This window comes from Callospermophilus lateralis, chromosome 5 (genome assembly GCF_048772815.1).
Source record: "Callospermophilus lateralis isolate mCalLat2 chromosome 5, mCalLat2.hap1, whole genome shotgun sequence".
Lineage (NCBI taxonomy): Eukaryota > Metazoa > Chordata > Mammalia > Rodentia > Sciuridae > Callospermophilus > Callospermophilus lateralis.
Window position 1 is genome coordinate 123,561,251 of NC_135309.1, and position 20,326 is coordinate 123,581,576.

At 37.2% G+C, this 20,326-nt stretch overlaps 1 protein-coding gene across 6 annotated transcripts in view; it reads left to right on the plus strand.

Annotated features, from left to right (window-relative positions):
• The window catches only part of Slc38a9 (solute carrier family 38 member 9), a 105,102-nt gene that overhangs the window by 37,660 nt on the left and 47,116 nt on the right, over positions 1-20,326 (plus strand). For 5 of the 6 annotated variants that reach the window (XM_076857279.2, XM_076857282.2, XM_076857281.2 and 2 more), the window contains 5 exons: positions 12,489-12,621; positions 15,159-15,280; positions 15,419-15,482; positions 15,690-15,783; positions 19,002-19,172. In XM_076857279.2, coding sequence (XP_076713394.1) covers positions 12,489-12,621; positions 15,159-15,280; positions 15,419-15,482; positions 15,690-15,783; positions 19,002-19,172 — 584 coding nt within the window. The remainder of the gene's footprint in view (positions 1-12,488; positions 12,622-15,158; positions 15,281-15,418; positions 15,483-15,689; positions 15,784-19,001; positions 19,173-20,326) is intronic. The other variant, XM_076857283.2, reaches the window with a different exon arrangement.

Consider the following 20,326-nt stretch of genomic DNA (forward strand, 5'->3'; position numbering starts at 1 on the left):
TTTATCCATTCGTCTATTGGAGGGCATCTAGGTTGGTTCCACAGTCTTGCTATTGTGAATTGTGCTGCTATGAACATCGATGTAGCAGTGTCCCTGTAGTATGCTCTTTTTAGGTCTTTAGGGAATAGAACGAAAAGGGGAATAGCTGGGTCAAATGGTGGTTCCATTCCCAGCTTTCCAAGAAATCTCCATATTGCTTTCCAAATTGGCCGCACCAATTTGCAGTCCCACCAGCAATGTACAAGTGTACCCTTTTCCCCACATCCTCGCCAGCACTTGTTGTTGTTTGACTTCCTAATGGCTGCCAGTCTTACTGGAGTGAGATGGTATCTTAGGGTGGTTTTGATTTGCATTTCTCTGACTGCTAGAGATGGTGAGCATTTTTTCATGTACTTGTTGATTGATTGTATGTCCTCCTCTGAGAAATGTCTGTTCAGGTCCTTGGCCCATTTACTGATTGGGTTATTTGTTATCTTATTGTCTAATTTTTTTAGTTCTTTGTATATTCTGGATATTAGGGCTCTGTCTGAAGTGTGAGGAGTGAAGATTTGTTCCCAGGACGTAGGCTCCCTATTTGCCTCTCTTATTGTTTCTTTTGCTGAGAAAAAACTTTTTAGTTTGAGTAAGTCCCATTTGTTGATTCTAGTTATTAACACTTGTGCTATGGGTGTCCTATTGAGGAATTTGGAGCCCAACCCCACAGTATGTAGATCATAGCCAACTTTTTCTTCTATCAGATGCCATGTCTCTGATTTGATATCAAGTTCCTTGATCCACTTTGAGTTAACTTTTGTGCATGGCGAGAGAAAGGGATTCAGTTTCATTTTGTTGCATATGGATTTCCAGTTTTCCCAACACCATTTGTTGAGGATGCTATCCTTCCTCCATTGCATGCTTTTAGCCCCTTTATCAAATATAAGATAGTTGTAATTTTTTGGATTGGTTTCTGTGTCCTCTATTCTGTACCATTGGTCCACCTGCCTATTTTGGTACCAGTACCATGCTGTTTTTGTTACTATTGCTCTGTAGTATAGTTTGAAGTCTGGTATAGCTATACCGCCTGATTCACACTTCCTGCTTAGCATTGTTTTTGCTATTCTGGGTCTTTTATTTTTCCATATGAATTTCATGATTGCTTTTTCTATTTCTACAAGAAATGCCGTTGGGATTTTGATTGGCATTGCATTAACCCTATAGAGAACTTTTGGTAATATCGCCCTTTTGATGATGTTAGTTCTACCTATCCATGAACAGGGTATATTTTTCCATCTTCTAAGATCTTCTTCTATTTCTCTCTTTAGGGTTCTGTAGTTTTCATTGTATAAGTCTTTCACCTCTTTTGTTAGGTTGATTCCCAAGTATTTTATTTTTTTTGAGGATATTGTGAATGGGGTGGTTGTCCTCATTTCCATTTCAGAGGATTTGTCGCTGATATACAGGAATGCCTTTGATTTATGCGTGTTGATTTTATATCCTGCCACTTTGCTGAATTCATTTATTAGCTCTAATAGTTTCTTTGTAGACCCTTTTGGGTCTGCTAGGTATAGAATCATGTCATCTGCAAATAGTGATAATTTGAGTTCTTCTTTTCCTATTTTTATGCCTTTAATTTCTTTCGTCTAATTGCTCTGGCCAGTGATTCGAGAACTATGTTGAACAGAAGTGGTGAGAGAGGGCATCCCTGTCTTGTTCCAGATTTTAGAGGGAATGCCTTCAGTTTTTCTCCATTCAGAATGATGCTAGCCTGAGGCTTAGCATAGATTGCTTTTACAATATTGAGGTATGTTCCTGTTATCCCTAGTTTTTCTAGAGTTTTGAACATAAAGGGATGCTGTACTTTGTCGAATGCTTTTTCTGCATCTATCGAGATGATCATATGGTTCTTATTTTTAAGCCTATTAATGTGGTGAATAACATTTATTGATTTCCGTATATTGAACCAACCTTGCATCCCAGGGATAAATCCTACCTGATCATGGTGCACAATTTTTTTGATATGTTTTTGTATCCGGTTCGCCAGAATTTTATTGAGGATTTTTGCATCTAGGTTCATTAGAGATATTGGTCTGTAGTTTTCTTTCTTTGAAGTGTCTTTGTCTGGTTTAGGAATCAGGGTGATGTTGGCCTCATAGAATGAATTTGGAAGTTCTCCCTCTTTTTCTATTTCCTGAAATAGCTTGAAAAGTATTGGTATTAGTTCCTCTTTAAAGGTTTTGTAAAACTCTGCTGTATACCCATCCGGTCCTGGACTTTTCTTAGTTGGTAGTCTTTTGATGGTTTCTTCTATTTCCTCAATTGATATTGGTCTGTTTAGGTTGTCAGTATCCTCCTGACTCAATCTGGGCAGATCATATGACTTAAGAAATTTATCGATGCCTTCATTATCTTCTATTTCATTGGAGTATAAGGATTCAAAATAATTTCTGATAATCTTCTGTATTTCTGAAGTGTCTGTTGTGATATTGCCTTTTTCATCCTGTATGCTAGTAATTTGAGTTCTCTCTCTTCTTCTCTTTGTTAGCGTGGCTAAGGGTCTGTCGATTTTATTTATTTTTTCAAAGAACCAACTTTTAGTTTTGTCAATTTTTTCAATTGTTTCTTTTGTTTCAGTTTCATTAATTTCAGCTCTGATTTTAATTATTTCTTGCCTTCTACTTCTTTTGTTGTTGTTTTGCTCTTCTTTTTCTAGGATTTTGAGTTGAAGTATTAGATCATTTATTTGTTGGTTTTTTCTTTTTTTAAGGAATGAACTCCAAGCAATAAATTTTCCTCTTAGAACTGCTTTCAATGTGTCCCATAGATTCCGATATGTTGTGTCTGTGTTTTCATTTATCTCTAAGAATTTTTTAATTTCCTCCTTGATGTCTTCTATAACCCATTGATCATTCAGTAACCTATTGTTCATTCTCCAAGTGATGTATGATTTTTCCTTACTTCTTTTATCGTTGATTTTCAATTTCATTCCATTATGATCAGATAAGATGCATGGTATTATCTCTACTCCTTTATATTGTCTAAGAGTTGCCCTGTGACATAATATATGATCTGTTTTTGAGAAGGATCCATGTGCTGCCGAGAAAAAAGTGTAACTGCTTGATCTTGGGTGGTATATTCTATATATGTCAATTAAGTCTAGGTTATTAATTATGTTATTGAGTTCTATAGTTTCCTTATTCAACTTTTGTTTGGAAGATCTGTCCAGTGGTGAGAGAGGTGTGTAGAAGTCTCCCATGATTATTGTATGGTGGTCTATTAGACTCTTGAACTTGAGAAGAGTTTGTTTGATGAACATAGCTGCACCATTGTTTGGGGCATATATATTTATGATTGTTATGTCTTGTTGGTGTATGGTTCCCTTGAGAAGTATGTAGTGTCCCTCTTCATCCCTTTTGATTAACTTTGGCTTGAAATCTATTTTATTTGATATGAGTATGGACACTCCTGCTTGTTTCCGAAGTCCATATGAGTGATATGATTTTTCCCAACCTTTCACCTTCAGTCTATGTATGTCTTTTCCTATCAAATGCGTCTCCTGAAGGCAGCATATTGTTGGGTCTTGTTTTGTGATCCATTCTACTAGCCTGTGTCTCTTAATTGGTGAGTTTAAGCCATTAACATTTAGGGTTATTATTGAGATATGGGTTGTTCTTCCAGCCATATTTGTTTATTTATGTTACTAAACATGGTTTGTTTTCCTGTTTGATTATTTCCCCCCCCCTTTACTGTACTACCTCCCGCTGTTGGTTTTCATTGATATTTTCCATTTCCTTTTCCTGTAATATTTTGCCAAGGATGTTTTGAAGAGATGGTTTTCTAGCTGCAAATTCTTTTAACTTTTGTTTATCATGGAAGGTTTTAATTTCATCTTCCATCCTGAAGCTTAATTTCGCTGGATACACAATTCTTGGTTGGAACCCATTTTCTTTCAGTGTTTGAAATATGTTATTCCAGGATCTTCTAGCTTTCAGAGTCTGTGTTGAAAGATCAGCTGTTATCCTGATTGGTTTACCCCTAAATGTAATCTGCTTCCTTTCTCTTGTAGCTTTTAAAATTCTCTCCTTATTCTGTATGTTGGGCATCTTCATTATAATGTGTCTAGGTGTGGATCTCTTATGATTTTGTACATTCGGCGTCCTGTAGGCTTCTAGGATTTGGGATTCTGTCTCATTCTTCAAGTATGGGAAGTTTTCTCGTATTATTTCATTGAATAGATTGCTCATTCCTTTGGTTTGGACCTCTATACCTTCCTGTATCCCAATGACTCTTAAGTTTGGTCTCTTTATGTTATCCCATATTTCTTGAATGTTCTGCTCATGGCTTCTTAACAGCTTTGCTGAGCTGTCTATGTTCTTCTCCAGTTGAAATACTTTGTCTTCATTGTCTGATGTTCTATCTTCTAAGTGTTCTACTCTGCTGGTAGTATTCTCAATTGAGTTTTTAAGTTGGTTTATTGCTTCCTGCATTTCCAGGATTTCTGTTTGTTTTTTATAACCTCTATCTCCCTGTATAATTGATCTTTTGCTTCTTGGATTTGTTTATGTAATTCATTGTTGAAGTGGTCGAAGTGGTCTTTCATTGTCTGATTTTGCTGTCTAATGTCTTCCTTGAGACTCCAGATCATCTGAAGCATGTATATCCTGAATTCTTTATCTGACATTCCATCTGCTGCAGATATTACCTCTTTTAAAGTTGAGTTGACCTGCATTGCTTGTGGTCCTTTCTTTCCTTGCCTTTTCATGCTGATCGCGTTTCTTTCTGCTTGGTGAAACTGTTGTGTTATTGATTTTCCCCCTATATATTTATATTGCTCTTGTATAGTTGCAAAGTCTCCCTCGCAGGCTTTGGCGGTGGTTCTGCCCCTCCTCCAATTGGGGCAATGTGCCTACCACACCGGCAGGCCGCTGGGCCTATACTTTCGGTGGGCCTGTTCTTTCAGTGGTCACAGGTCCGCCTACCTTGCAGGTGTGAGCAGCGGCTCTGCCCCTCCACTGGCCGCTAGGCCTGTTCTGTCTGTCGGTTGCAGGTCTGTCTACCTAGCAGGCGCTGGTGGCGGCTCTGCCCCTCCCCCAACCAGGGCAATGTGTCTGTCAGGCCACTGGGCCTGTTTTGTCAGTGGTCACGGTTCCGCCTACCTTGCAGGCGCGTGGGGCAGCTATGCCCCTCCGCAGGTTGCTGGGCCTGACCTGCCGGTGGGTTGCAAGTCTGCCTACCTTGCAGGCTCGGGGGGTGGCTCTGCCGCTCTGCGGATTGCTGTGCCTGTTCTGCTGGTGGGTCGCGGGTCCGCCTACCTTACAGGCGCCCGGCGGCTCTGCCCCTCCCCCAACCGGGGCGATGTGTCTGGCGGGCCACTGGGCCTGTTTTGTTGGTGGTCACGGTTCTGCCTACCTTGCACGCGCGTGGAGCAGCTGTGTCCCTCCGAGAGTTGCTGGGCCTGACCTGCCGGTGGGTGTCAGGTACACCTTCCTTGCAGGCGTGGGGGGTGGCTCTGCGCTCTGCGGGTCGCTGGGCCTGATCTGCTGGTGAGTCGCAGGTCTGCCTACCTTGCAGGCGCCCGGCGGCTCTGCGCCCCCCCAACCGGGGCGATGTGTCTGGCCAGCCGCTGGGCCTGTTCTGTCGGTGGTCACGGTTCCGCCTACCTAGCAAGCGCGTGGGGCAGCTGTGCCCCTCCGCAGGTTTCTGGGCCTGACCTGCCGGTGGGTCGCAGGTCTGCCTACCTTGCAGGCTCGGGGGGTGGCTCTGCCGCTCTGAGTATTGCTGTGCCTGATCTGCTGTTTGGGTCGTGGGTCCGCCTACCTTGCAGGCGCACGGCGGCTCTGCCCCTCCCCCAACCGGGGCGATGTGTCTGGCGGGCCACTGGGCCTGTTTTGTTGGTGGTCATGGTTCTGCCTACCTTGCAGGCGCGTGGAGCAGCTGTGCCCCTCCTCAGGTTGCTGGGCCTGACCTGCCGGTGGGTGACTGGTGCGCCTACCTTGCAGGCGCGGGGGTGGCTCTGCCGCTCAGCGGGTCGCTGGGCCTGATCTGCTGGTGAGTCGCAGATCTGCCTACTTTGCAGGCGCCCGGCGGCTCTGCCCCTCCCCCAACCAGGGTGGGGCGATGTGTCTGGCGGGCCACTAGGCCTGTTTTGTCGGTGGTCACGGTTCCGCCTACCTTGCACGCGCGTGGAGCAGCTGTGTCCCTCCGAGAGTTGCTGGGCCTGACCTGCCGGTGGGTGGCAGGTGCGCCTACCTTGCAGGCGCGGGGGTGGCTCTGCCGCTCCGCGGGTCGCTGGGCCTGATCTAGCAATTTTCTTTTTCTAAAAGAAAAATATACAACTCATATTTGTTTGAAAGTAATTTAAGGTACTTTGACACAAAATACCAATGAATTTCTGGACAGAACAAAAGATATTTTGGTCTCTTTTAATCCCCTTACTATTTTTTAAAGGAATGTGTTCATTTAGTATCTATTTTTAAAGATTTTGTGTCATTTGATATATATGCAAAAATTCATTATATGTGTGTAATTTAAGAAATTACAAAGCCAATACCATCTAACCAACACCAAGTTCAAGAAATAACAGCACCCCAGAAGTTCCCCATGGGATCTTCCCCAAAGAAATCTCTTTCTCCATAAAAGTAACCTCTATCTTGATTTGTATGATCATTTCCTTATTATTATAATAGTTTTATTATCTGTATATTCCTAAATATGAATTTAGTTGGCCTGGTTTTACACCTTATATAGATCGGATCGTACTCAGTGTGTTTTTTTCTGATTTTTGTTCAACATTGTAATCTTTGGGCAAGTTATATGTAATCAATTCTTTCATTTCTATTTGTTATTTTTGGGTATCTGTAGTTATTTATGCATTTTACTGTTGTTGCATGTTTGAGATGTTTCCTGTATGGATAAAATGGCTTGGGGATATCACAACTAGACTGATTTTCCTACAGGTCGAGTCTTCTCATATGTGTTGCATTTGATCCTTTGATTACTTCTCCCATCATTTCTCCCCCAAATTTCTATTTTAAAAAATTTTAAATTTATATAAAAGTTCTATTATCCCCATAATTTTTATTGACTTATTTTCTGACTATGAAAGTAATACAAGTTTTGATGATTATATGTTACCAGAAGGGGAACCTAAGAGAGGGGCATAAGGGAACTTACAACTCTGTTTATTCTTTTTCTAGCTTTTGTGTGTCAATCTAAAGTTATTTCAAAATAATTAATTTTTCTTAGAGTAATGCAGGTTTATCCTTTATACATTCATCAGATTTTATTGAGCTTCTATGATATGCCAGGTACTGTATGAGGCCCTGGGAATATGGGACTGACCAAATTGACAAAAAGCTTTGCTCTTGGAGGGTATATTATAGCAGAGGCAACTAAAAATGAATAATTAGGCATATATTATGTTAGATAGTATAGATGCTAAGGAGAAAATGTAAAGCAGAGCTGGTAGACAGGAAATAGCAAGGTTAGAGAAGAGGTGTTGAAATTTCAGATATGATGATTAGGATAGTCAAATGCCTCATTGAGAAAGGGCATTATCAAGTTGAGGAGTGAGCTGCATGAAGTAAAGAAGTAAGCTGTGCATATATAGAGATGAAAGATCTTCAAAGCCTTTGATTTTACCTAAGATTAGTAATGAAGGTCTTAAAGGAGGCGTATGCTTATAGTATTTCAGGAAGGATGAAGAGGCTGGTAGGGTAGACAGTGAAGTCCAAGAGAATGGGGTAAGGGAGGCTTGGCGGAGCAGTTTGATTTATGAATCAGGCATTCAGGCTGGAAATACAGTTATCATATACATGGATTTAGAGTTATATGAGTACATGAATCCACCAAGAGAGTTAGAATAGAGAAAAATGTCTATGGACTGAACTGTGGGATACTCTGACATTTAAAGTTTGTGGACTTGGAAAGTAATCAGCAAAGAAAACTGAGGAGTCTTCCATTTAGGATTAAGTCCTTTGTTGACATCTGAAATCCTTTATATGCTGGAGCAGGTTTACCATCTCTCTCACCACTTACTTCCCTGCAACTTACAGTGTTGATTATTTATTTATTTACTTTTATTTGTTCTTTTTAGATACATGTGACAGTAGAATATATTTTGACATACATATATGAAGTATATCTTATTCTAATTAGGATTCTAGTCTTGTGGATATACACAGTGTTGAGATTCACTGTAGTGTACTCACATATGTACATAGGAATTCATTCCCTTGTCTTACTTATTCCTATCCCCCCTCCCTTCCCTTCATTCCCTTTTGTCTAATTCAATAAACTACTATTTTCCCTGCCCCCTTGTTTTGCGTTAGCATCCACATATCAGAGAGACCTTTAGTTTTGGGGGATTGGCTTATTTCATTTAGCATGATAGTTTCCAGATCCTTTCATTTACTGGCAAGTGTCATAGTCATTCTTCTTTATGGCTGAATAATATCCCACTGAGAATATGTACCACATTTTCTTTATCCATTCATCTGTTGAAGGGCACCTAGATTGATTCCATCGCTTAGCTATTGTGAATTGAGCTGCTACAAACATTGATGTGGCTACATCACTGTAGCATGCTGTTTTTAAAGCCTTCAAACACATGCAGAGGAGTGGTATAACTGTGTCAAATTGTGGTTCTATTCCTAGTTTTTTGAGGAATCTCCATATGCTTTCCCAGAATTGTTGCACTAATTTGCAGACCCACCAGCAATGTATGAGTGAACCCCTTTCCCTCACATCTTTGCCAATATTTATGGTTACCTATATTCTTGATAATTGCCATTCTGACTGGAGTAAGAAAAAATCTCAATGTAGTTTTAATTTGCATTTCTCTAATTGCTAGAGAAGTTGAACATTTTTTCATGTTTGTTGACCATTGAACAGGGTTGTTGACAGAGAATGTTAATAGGTATCAGAGGAAGTGAGAAACATCAACAAGCCAGAGATTACCAATATTTTTCTAGTAACAATAAGGAATGGCTAGGTATAATAACTTTCTTTACTTCTTTCTGTCAACTTTGTGAAAAGCTGCCCAGCAGATATTAAATACCAAGCAGGTAGAAGCAAGTACAGTTGGTTCATTATTTTGAATGTTTATTTGCATGAGATTTTTTGGAACACCTGATTCCCTTTTTGTTTTTTAACAAATTACCCCAACCTGTCAGGATGTGAATAAATGGACAGTTTTAAGTCAAGTTTGTCATGTTGGATATTAACCTTCTTAAGAATCATGGAATTGTTATTAAACTTCAGAGAAGCATAACTGTTGGAAGAAGGGTGGAGACAGATTTAAAAGCCAAAAATTTTTAAGGAATTTAAGGAGTGGAACTTAAGAAAGGTGTTAGTAGAAATAAGGTTTGTCTGTTTATAAATGTTATTTTAAATGAACACATGGAATTTGAGTCACATTTTGAAATATTTTATAAATTTTGCTTAATATTAAAGGCATTTTTTCCTGTGGCATGACCATAAATATTTACAAGGTGAGACAGATATAACTTCTTTATTTTCAGTGTGGCAGAGCAGAGCTACATAAAATGGGAAATAACATTGATAGGAAGCAATCATGTGAAACTATATTCAAAAGAGAAAAGCTCCAGTTTCAAAAGTCTTATTCTGAATATTTCCCTCTATGTAGTATTATTTAATTTTTAGAAAGTTTTAATATCCAACTAAAATTCACTTCAAAAATATATTTTCACTCTCTCAAATGAAGCTTTAAGCATATGTTTTTAATAATTCAGTTAAATTATGCTGAGTTGTATATTTTTAAAGAGAATTTGTATTCTCAAATATTTGTTTGAACAGGCACTCAGCATCTTGATGAAAACAGTTGGAAAAGAAAAATTTTCAGAGTCATTCTGCTCTCATAGTACCCATGCCAACTGAACTGGTACAGTTAACACTTCTGTAAGAGGCCAGGAGCCAAGAAGTTTAGCACTTCCTAAACTGCTTTTCAGCAGGTTTTCAAACCCACATAGTGGTTGATGTTAATATCATTACATTTTCAGAGTAAAAAGCTATAAGTAGAACATATGCATCTCTTTCTATCAATATTGTACTTGTTAATTTTGAGGAAATCCATGGTTAGTTTCAGTCTCTGAATATTAGCATTCTTGGGGCACTTTTCTTGCAAATACTAAGAGAATGTCTCGTCCAACAGATTGTCACACCAGGTATGATAAAACCCTTTTCCAGATAGCATTTTTTTTGGGGGGGAGGGGTACCAGAGATTGAACTCAGGGGCACTCAACCACTGAGCCATATCCCCAGCCCTATTTTGTATTTTATATAGAGACAGGGTCTCACTGAATTCCTGAGCACCTAACCATTGCTGAGGCTGGCTTTGAACTCGTGATTCTCCTCTCGCAGCCTCTTGAGCCGCTGGGACTACAGACGTGTACCACTGTGCTTGGCCAGATAGCAATATTTAATATTGCTTTTTAGTACTACTGAATGTCATAGTAGAGAGATAAATTCTATAGCACATCATAATGCTTAGGGAAGATTGGTAGTTATGTTAGGCTACCAAATGTATAAGTAGGGATTGTTTATTCAGCCTGTGAACCATTTCTGAACCATGTGTTTTCATTATATTCCCTTAAAATTTATTGATTCCACTTAATGCACTCAGCAGTAATATACTTGGTGTGTGTGTGTGTGTGTGTGTGTGTGTGTGTGTATATATGTATATATATATATATATAAAATCTCCATACCCATATATTTGCTCTATTAAGTATTCTACTTACATATTTGTTGAATTGGCCTAGATAGTACCCACAATATTTAGATGCTGTGGTGGAGAGTAAATAATAAAAGATTTCAAGATTCTTTATGCTAATTAGACAAGACTAAGTTCTACATCTATATTAGCTTTTCTCAAAATCAGAGTTAGTTGGGCAGAAATTAAATTTTAAGCAGAAATTAAATTTTAAGTTAATTGGTTTTTCACATACTCCCCTCAAGGTGCAATTAACAATATCTCCAGAAATGATTATACATATTTTTTCTAATTTTTGTACCGGGAATTGGACTTAGGGGCACTTAACCATGGAGACACATCCCCAGCCCTATTTTGGATTTTATTTACAGACAGGGTCTCACTGAGTTGCCTAGCACCTCACCTTTGCTGAGACTGGCTTTGAACTCGAAATCCTCCAGTCTCAGCCCCCTGGGATTATAGACATGCACCACTGCATCAATATATTTTAAGCTTTTTTAGAACCATATGTGTAGAGTTATATGAAACCAATGATAGATCTCCTGGCTTTTTTTTCCTTCTTATTATTTTTATCTGTATATAATATAATATAGTAAATTATTTACAGTTTGGGGTACAGTGTTATTTGTGACTTCTAGGGGTCTGACAATTAGTGGAGAAATGCAGTCCTTTTGTGCAACTCTGGTCTTTCCATTTGGGCAGTATGTTACTGGAGGTTTAGAAAGTAATTGAGAGTCAGGTATGGTGGCACATTTTTGTAATCCCAGCTACTCTGGAGGCTGAGGCAGGAAGATCACAAGTTCCAGGCTAGCTGGGCAACTTGGCAAGACGCTTTCTCAAAATAAAAAGAGCTGAAGATATAGCTCAGTGATACAGTAGTACTGCAAAAAGAGGAGATAGAGGAGAGAGAGAGAGATGGCAGGGGAAGGAGAGGAGGGGAGAGGAGGGGGAGGAGAAGGAAGGAAGGAAGGGGAAAGGAAAGAAAGAAAAAAGAGAAAGAAAAGGGGGAAAGGAAGAAATGGAGAGGATTTCAGAAAGAAACTAAAGGGGTTAATGACTGAAAACCAAAATCTGTAGTTGATTAGGACACAGTCATGAGAAGGAAATATATACATAAATAATAGGATAATAGAGTATATGACCAAAATTCAATAAGAGTAGAATGAGGCAAAATGTCTTTAGTGTCCTGATGTTCCATTTGATACTACTTTGGGTAAGTCTCACAAGGAAAATGGTTGAGATCATTAGTCCTTAATACACGAATTGAGAAATAGGAATTTTGTTTATTTTAAGAGGTAACCTTGTCTTATAAGGAAAGAGTAGGGACTCTTCAGTAGAGGGATATTTTTATCTGTAATTTCTCTGATTGAGTGCCAGAAGCTTTTTGAGAAACTAGTTAAAGCTGTTTGTTTCTAAGTTTCATTGTTGGAAACTGACAACTGCTATAATTCTTTCTTTTTTCTTTGCTAAATTTCTTTTTAATAACTTTTCAAAATTTCTCTTTAATAATAAGGTCTTCCTGTTTTGCCTCATCTTTGGAAAATCCCTTACAATTAAAAAGTATTTTTAAAGTAAAAGTATTATGAGACAAAAACTTAATTCTGTGGCTAGGATAATACTTCTTTTGTGACATTTTCTTTTCCCACCAAAAGTGAGAAGTGACTGCCTTGCCTTTGTGCATCCCATTTCTAATGGAGGACAAGAAGTTATTTTCTTCAATGGCTGACTTCCAGAATTTCTGCCTGAACATTTTTTGTCAAGTATATATTCCCTTCTTTAGGCCTTTCTATATAGAGCCCACAAACATCGTCAGCGTGAATGATGTCATTCAGAGGGTTAGTGACCATGCCTCTGCTATGAACAAGAGGATTCATTACTACAGCCGGCTCACCACTCCTGCAGACAAGGCCCTGGTAAGAGGCAAAGCATTACTAATCGCCTAAAGTTAAACTGAAATGAACAGTGAACAACATAAACCACGGCAACTCCCAGTCGTTGAACTTTTTGCTGGCTCTGTTTCAAGGACAGCATTATGTGAAGTCAAAGATAGTAATTAATACATGATCTACATCTCCATCTAGTTTATTCTTATCTAACCTGGCATAGAGAGATTTGAAATTCTCTGTATTAACAACAGCCTGGTATTTTTTTTTTTTTGGATTAAATTCTGCTTATCCTCATTCCCAAGATCTCTGAGGAAGATAAATTACTTCTGAAGTGGCAGCTTAGATCATTGATTTAAAACATAAAATTCTAGTTAGTCTGTTCAATTTTTAACTTGGAAACTACAAAGGAAAAATATTTTTAGAAATTTTTTAGAGTAAGAAACTGAAATATGTTTATTCATATATGTAATATTTTCCTGTTTAGCATTTTCCTATTTCCCATTATCCTTTTTTGGATCAAAAACAGGAATCAAATGGCCAGATACTACAGAATTTTAGGCTTTGTAGACTACATACCATTGCAGTTTCTTTGTTTTGTCTTACAGCCATTAAAAGCAATAAGAAACATTCTTAGGAAAGGGCCTATAAGTAATCAAGTGAAGGCTAGATTTGCCACAGTTTGTGGACCCTTGATCTTTTTTTTTGTTTGTTTTATCATTGTGGAATGAAAAATATGTAAGTAATTTGGTTGCTTATCAAAATGGTCACATAGAAGATATTCAGAATCTTGAAAACTGAAAAAAGTGGGAATCTTCTAGGAGAAAAATATGATTTTTAAAATAGATATTAGTAATAAGAGGGGAAAAGGAACCACCATATGGGATTTGACATCACTTGAATATATCTATTTCATTTAATATTTGCAATAGCTATGTGAAGTAAGTATTAATTCTCCTTTTTTATGGCCAAAGTAAAGACTTCCAAATGTAATAGGTAGGATAATTTTTTATTTTTCAATTTTGGGGGCTTCCCCTAACCCCCTGTAGGATTTTACATCCATAGTGATGATAAAGTCTTAGTTCTGTTATAGAATTATCTAAGCCCTTTGAAAAGTACAAGTTATCCTCTATCTAATGCTCTAATTCACACCTTCTGAGAACTGTACTCTGGGAAACAAATTTCAGAGATATTAGCCAGGAGTCTAGGTCTGAGCATACATTATTTGCTTGGAAATTAAGACTATATTGTGCACCAAGTTGAATCCCTTTTGTTAACTAACACATACAAGATATTCAGAATCTTGAAAACTGAAAAAAGTGGGGATCTTCTAGGAGAAAAATATGAGGTACATATACATACACTGAGCTACATCCCCAGCCCTTTTCTTGGTTTGTTTTTTTTTTATTCTTTGAGACAGGGTCTCACTAAGTTGCTGAGTTTGGCTTTGAATTTGAGATTCTCCTTCCTCAGCTACTGAGTCACTGGGATTACAGGCATGCCCCACTGCATCCAGCTTAGACTGCCTATTCTTAAAGAACTATTCTTACGGAGATGGGCAGAATTGCATCAGGAAACAGTATTCTTTTCCCTCTAAAATAGGAAGGTAGAGTTAGGAAGAAATGAAGAGGATAACTTGGGAGCTATGTATGTAAGAAACATCTCTGTTATATCTTCAACCTCTATTGGCTTCTTCCCTTTTGATTACATACTTAAAACTCTTCCTTTAAAATTTTTATTTTGCACTGGGCATGGTGCTGCACACCTATAATCTCAGCAGCTCTGGAGGCTGAGGCAGGAGGATTGCAAGTTCAAGCCAGCCTCAGCAATTTAGTGAGGCATTTAGCACCCCTGGGTTCAATCCTCAGTACCAAAAAAAAAAAAAAAAATCTTTGTTTTGCCTTTTCCTTAAGCCCCTTTAGGTTACCTTTTTCCTCTGTTATAAAGCATTTTCGCCTTTGTTTTTAATATTGTTTTTAGTTGTTCATGGACTTTTATTTTTATTTATTTGTTGGTTGGTTTGTTGGTTTGTTTATTTATATGCAGTGCTGAGAATTGAACCAGTGCCTCACACATGCTAGGCAAGTGCTCTACCACTGAGCTACAATCCCAGGCAACAAAATATTTTTTAACAGTCTGTATTTATTATTTATTTCTTTACCATCTGTTGACTTCACGATTCTTTATATTCTGAGATTACCTGCTTGTCTCTTTGCTGAAAATATCTTCTCATCAGAATTCAGTAATCATTTGGTTCTTGAAATTCTCCTCAATTAAGGCCAGTCTTCTGCATTTAGATTTCCTTAATCTTATTCTTTGCTGGTTCTTTTTCCTCCTTTCTCACAAAGGTGAAGAGAAAAGTATTTTGACAGTTACATAAATTTTCGTTTCTTTAGATCTACTACTACATTTGAAAAATAATTTTTTAATTCACTAATCAGGGATGCATACTGTTTTCTTTGTTCATGGTATCTAGAAACATGTGTACCATCATGTACTCTGATGTATAGAGTGTATCCTGTTTAACACATTTACTTTTTCTGACATTTCTGTTTCTTTTTCACCAGATTGCTCCAGACCATGTAGTTCCAGCTCCTGAGGAATGCTATGTTTATAGTCCATTGGGTTCTGCATATAAACTTCAAAGCTGCACTGAAGGATATGGTAAAAATACCAGTTTAGTAACCATGTGAGTAAAAATTAATTTTTGGAGCATGACTTGAATGGTATACAAATACAAATTATAGATTATTTTAATTTTTTCCTTAATGAAAATATTTCAGGAGTTTAACTCCATATTTTTATGGCTATTATTCTGTGTTTTCAGTTTTATGATTTGGAATACCATGATGGGAACATCTATACTAAGTATTCCTTGGGGCATAAAACAGGTAATATAATTTTTTAGCACACTTTATGTCTGAAAATGTTTTCTCTATATATTGTTTTATAAGAAATTGACATAAGTTTCATTAAATAGATGATATACATAGTTTTTGATTATCAGGTTTTATGATTTTTTAGGGTCACTTAGTATGATTATATATGAATTTATTCTTACATGATGACATGTCATTCTACATTTTTATTTTAAACAGGCTGGATTTACCACTGGAATGTGTGTCATCATACTGATGGGCCTTTTAACACTTTATTGCTGCTACAGAGTGGTGAAATCACGAACCATGATATGTAAGAGTTTGACACAGTGAAAATAGATTATTGATTTGAGTATTAGTAAGTCACTTGCCATTGAGGCAGATCCAAATGTGTATATTCCACGTCTTTCAATTTTGTACTTAAAGATTTACTCCCCTAATTCACAGCTTTCAACAATTCTTAAAGTTTTGTGAACACATTGCCTCTACTCATCTGTAAAAATTCTGGATTAGGGAAGATCTATTTTTTTTTTCTTAATGGAGTCTCATGATGTTGTTCAGGCTGTCTTCAACCCAGGCTGGTCTCAAATTTGTAAACTCAAGTGATCCTCCACCTCAGCCTTCCCAATAGCTGGGACTGTATCACACCTACCTATTGGATGAGGGAAATATCTTTTTAGGTCATTTTAAAGTAAGTTAGGACTTATTTCACTTGCTCTTAGTATAAATAAACCAATTGACCAGATTGTACCTCTTGTTTTTTCCCTCTCTCTACTAAGCAGCTTTCTTTCTTTTCTTCTCTCTCTCTCTCTCTCTCTCTCTCTCTCTCTCTCTGATACCAGGAATTGAGTCTAGGGATACTTTATCACTGAGCTATATCCCCAGTCCTAGTTCTGTTTATTTATTTATTTTGAGACAGTGTCTTGCTAAGTTGCTAAGGCTGGCCTCTAGCTTGTGGACTTCCTGTGTCAGCCTCCAGAGTCGCTGGGATTACAAGCATGCACTATCTTGCCTGGCTTTAAGCAGCTTCTTTATTTAGGTACCAGATATCCTCTTAGTCACTTGGGGAGTATTATTTTAAAGTTTTAAGAGAAGATTCATTCTAGTTCCTAAATGAGAAAGTTTAGCCTTAGTTTTGCTCTTTTTTAGTTTTGACTGAACTTGGAAAACCTCTTTAAACACATGTAGTGACTGCATATCTTAATCAGGGTCTTTTTAAAAATGAGAACATAGCTTCTCTGAGATCTTTCTGTAGCTACTAAAAAACAGGACACAGGGCTGGGAATATAGCTCATCTGGTAGAGTGCTCGCCTCACATGCACAAGTCCCTGGGTTTAATCCCTAGCCACCACCAAAACAAAAGAAAAAAAAAAAAGAAAAAGAAACACCCATGGTACTTAAACTATTTCACAAAATTTAAAAGGATAAACTTGTATCAGTCCATTTTACAAAGTCAACACAACCTAATATAAAACCTGACAGTACCAAAAAGGAAAGAAAAATAGCCAGGCATGGTGGTGTATGCTTGTAATCCCAGCGATTTAGGAGGCTGAAGCAGGAGGATTGGGAGTTCAAAGCCAGCCTCAGCAACTTAGTGAGGCCCTAAGAAACTCAGTGAGACCCTGTCTCTAAATTAAAAAAAAAAAAAAAAAAAAAGGTTGGGGATGTGGCTCAGTGGTAAAGCACTCCTGGGTTCAATCCCTGGGGTTAAAAAAAGAAAAAGATATGGTTGTAAACTTTTTTTTGGTACTGGGGATTGAACCCAGGCCCTCACTAAATTGCCAAAGCTGGCCCTTAATTCACAACCCAAGTGGCTGGGATTACAGCATTGACTGTAAACTTCTTTTTTTTTTTTGAGCAGGGGTCTACCAGGGATTGAACTCAGGGCATTCAATCACTGAGCCATATCACCAGCTCTATTTTGTATTTATTTAGAGACAGGGTCTCACTGAATTGCTTAGTACCTCGCTGTCGCTGAAGCTGGCTTTGAACTTGAGATCCTCCTGCCTCAGCCTCCTTAGCTGCTGGGATTACAGGCATGCACCACTGCGTCTGGCTAAACTTCTTAAGAAAGCATTGTCAGATAGAAAAAGCAGCATTTCAAAAGGATAATATCCTATGTTTAAAGTAAGGTATATTCTCATAAAGCATGTATGTTTCATTATTAAGAAAGCCAATGTAATTCACTACATTAATTTAAAGAAGTATCTGCAATTATCAACAGAATCCAAAACAGGCACTAACAAAGTTAAGTAGCTGTTCCTGTTTAAAATTCTTAAGTAAAAGGCACTGTTTAAATTTGTTAAGGCCTAGTGCTGGATCTGGTGGCACAGGCCTGTAATCCCAGCAACTCAAGGAGGGGGTTGAGGCAGGAAGTTCTCAAGTTTAAGGCCAGCCTCAGCAACTTAGTGAGGCCCTAAAAAACTTAGTAAGACTCTGTCTCAAAATAAAAAATAATTTTAAGAAAGGGTTGGAGAGACTGGGGTTGTACCTCAGTGGTAGAGCACTTGCCTAGCATGTGTGAGGCACTGGGTTTGATTCTCAGCAGCACATATAAATAAATAAAATAAAGGTCCATCAACAATTAAAAGAAGAGGGAGAGAGAGAGAGAGAGAAAGGAAGAAAGGAAAGAAAAGAAAGAAAGAGTTAAAGATATAGCTCAGTGGTAAAGCACACCTGGATTCAAGCATTAGTACCCAGACAAACCAAACAAGCAAAAAGCAATGTTAATGTCTGTTTATCCCAAACTTGTATAAGCATCGATAAAATGCTAAAACTATTCCTTTTAAAGTAGCAATACTCCATTTTAATGTTTCCATCAGAACATAATAATGCTCATAATTGTTCAGGGTTTCTTTTGAGTCATCAAATGCAGCAAAAAATAAAATAATCAAAAAACTAGAAAAGAATGGGTTGGGGGATATAGTTTGGTAGTGCGTTTACCTGGCATATACAAAGCCCTAGGTTAGACCTCCAGTATCGCAAAAAATCAAAATGAAACAAAACAAAACAAAACAAAAAAAGTGGAAGAGACTTAGAATCATATCATGAGCAAAAAGATTTTTTTTAAAAATGCTAAGTTATTAACATGAAAGTAAGCTGCATATAAGGTCAAGAATCAATAACTAGAACTACAAAGCAGGAAACGTATTTCATTCACAATAGTAAGCTTAGAAATGAATTTAGCAATACATCTGCTGCAAGAAAAATATAAAATTATATCTAAGAGCCAAGGACAAGATCTTAACAAGTAAGAAAAATAGACCATGTTATTATTTTAAGACAAGGTTTCACTAAGTTGCCCGAACTGGTCTCAAACGTGGTGATCCTTCTATCTTAGCCTCCTGAGTTGCTGGGATAATAAGTGTGCTCTACTGCCCAGCTTCTACTGTGTTTTAATTGCTATTATTTCTGGTGGCAAAATATCAGTAATCTTGCTAATGTTTTGAGTTAATTTGGGAAACACAAATTATTAATATAGAATATGTGATCTCCATCTGTTTTTATTTTATTTTTTTTAATTTTCTCTAGCTTCATTGGATACCACTACCTGGGAATATCCAGATGTCTGCAGATATTATTTTGGTTCCTTTGGGCAGTGGTCAAGTCTCCTTTTCTCCTTGGTGTCTCTCATTGGAGCAATGATAGTTTATTGGGTGCTTATGTCTAATTTTCTTTTTAATACTGGAAAATTTATTTTTAGTAAGTATTGATATCATATACTTTAACACAATTACTTTCAAATACAATTACTCTTTTAGTTCCCACCTTAAACTCTAGGACTTGGGATATTACAAAATAAGAAGTACTGTAAGTATGTAATTCTGGAAAATTTATGATTCAGTTTGTTTTCCATGGTTACAATCTCAAATATATGTGTATGTTCATTTCCGAACATTAATTTTTGAGTAAACAATGTTCCTTCAAAGTATCTAATTAATATAAAATATTGTCATAACTCAGTGACTATTTTAAGCATTGTTTAAAATTTTAGTATTGTAGCAGAAAATTTTGTGAAAATCATTAGTGTTTGTTGCTAAAGAATTTGATGTGCTGGGGTTGTGGCTCTGGGGTAGAGCACTTGCCTAACATGTGCAAGGCCCTGGGTTCCATCCTCAGCACCACATAAAAAAAAAAGGAATAAATAAAATAAAGAATTTGATTTGTAGATTAGGAGAAACAAATTTCAGTTACTTATTTTAAAAATATTAGAATTTATCTGATAAATATATTATTTATATACTACAAAATTGTAATCTGCCCAAGTAAGCTACTTGAATTCTGAAAAGTCTTAGAAATTCAGACCATGTACTCTTTATAATGTTTTTTAAGTTGGATAGAGGAAGTTCATCTTATATTGAATAAGATTCCAAATTATTTTTGCCTAGTAATTGATAGACCTAAAACTTAGTATGTTTAGCTGCCTTTAAGTAAACTATATATTTAAAATATGGATTTACATGAAAGCTAGTCTCTCTACAGTGTTTAAGTGAGGGGTCAGGAATTCCATTTTTATTTTAAACAATAAAATTAGCATTTTTAATTAGATGTTTTATTGCCAAACATTTTTATTGTTGAAAAATTGTGAAACATTTCAATCTACAAAAAAATGCAGAAGTTAATATAAATACCATTGTACCCACTAACAAGCTTTAGTGTTTTAACATTTGCCATATTTGTATTAGTTCTCTATTCTTATGAAAAAATCAAATATTACAGATATAATTGAAGCCACATGTGTATTCCTCTTCACAGTCCCATTTTCCTTCTTCCCTAAATTTGGTGTTTTTCACTCATGCATGTTTTTGTGTTTTTACTGCATAACTATATGAACAACATGTAGTGTTGTCTTTCAT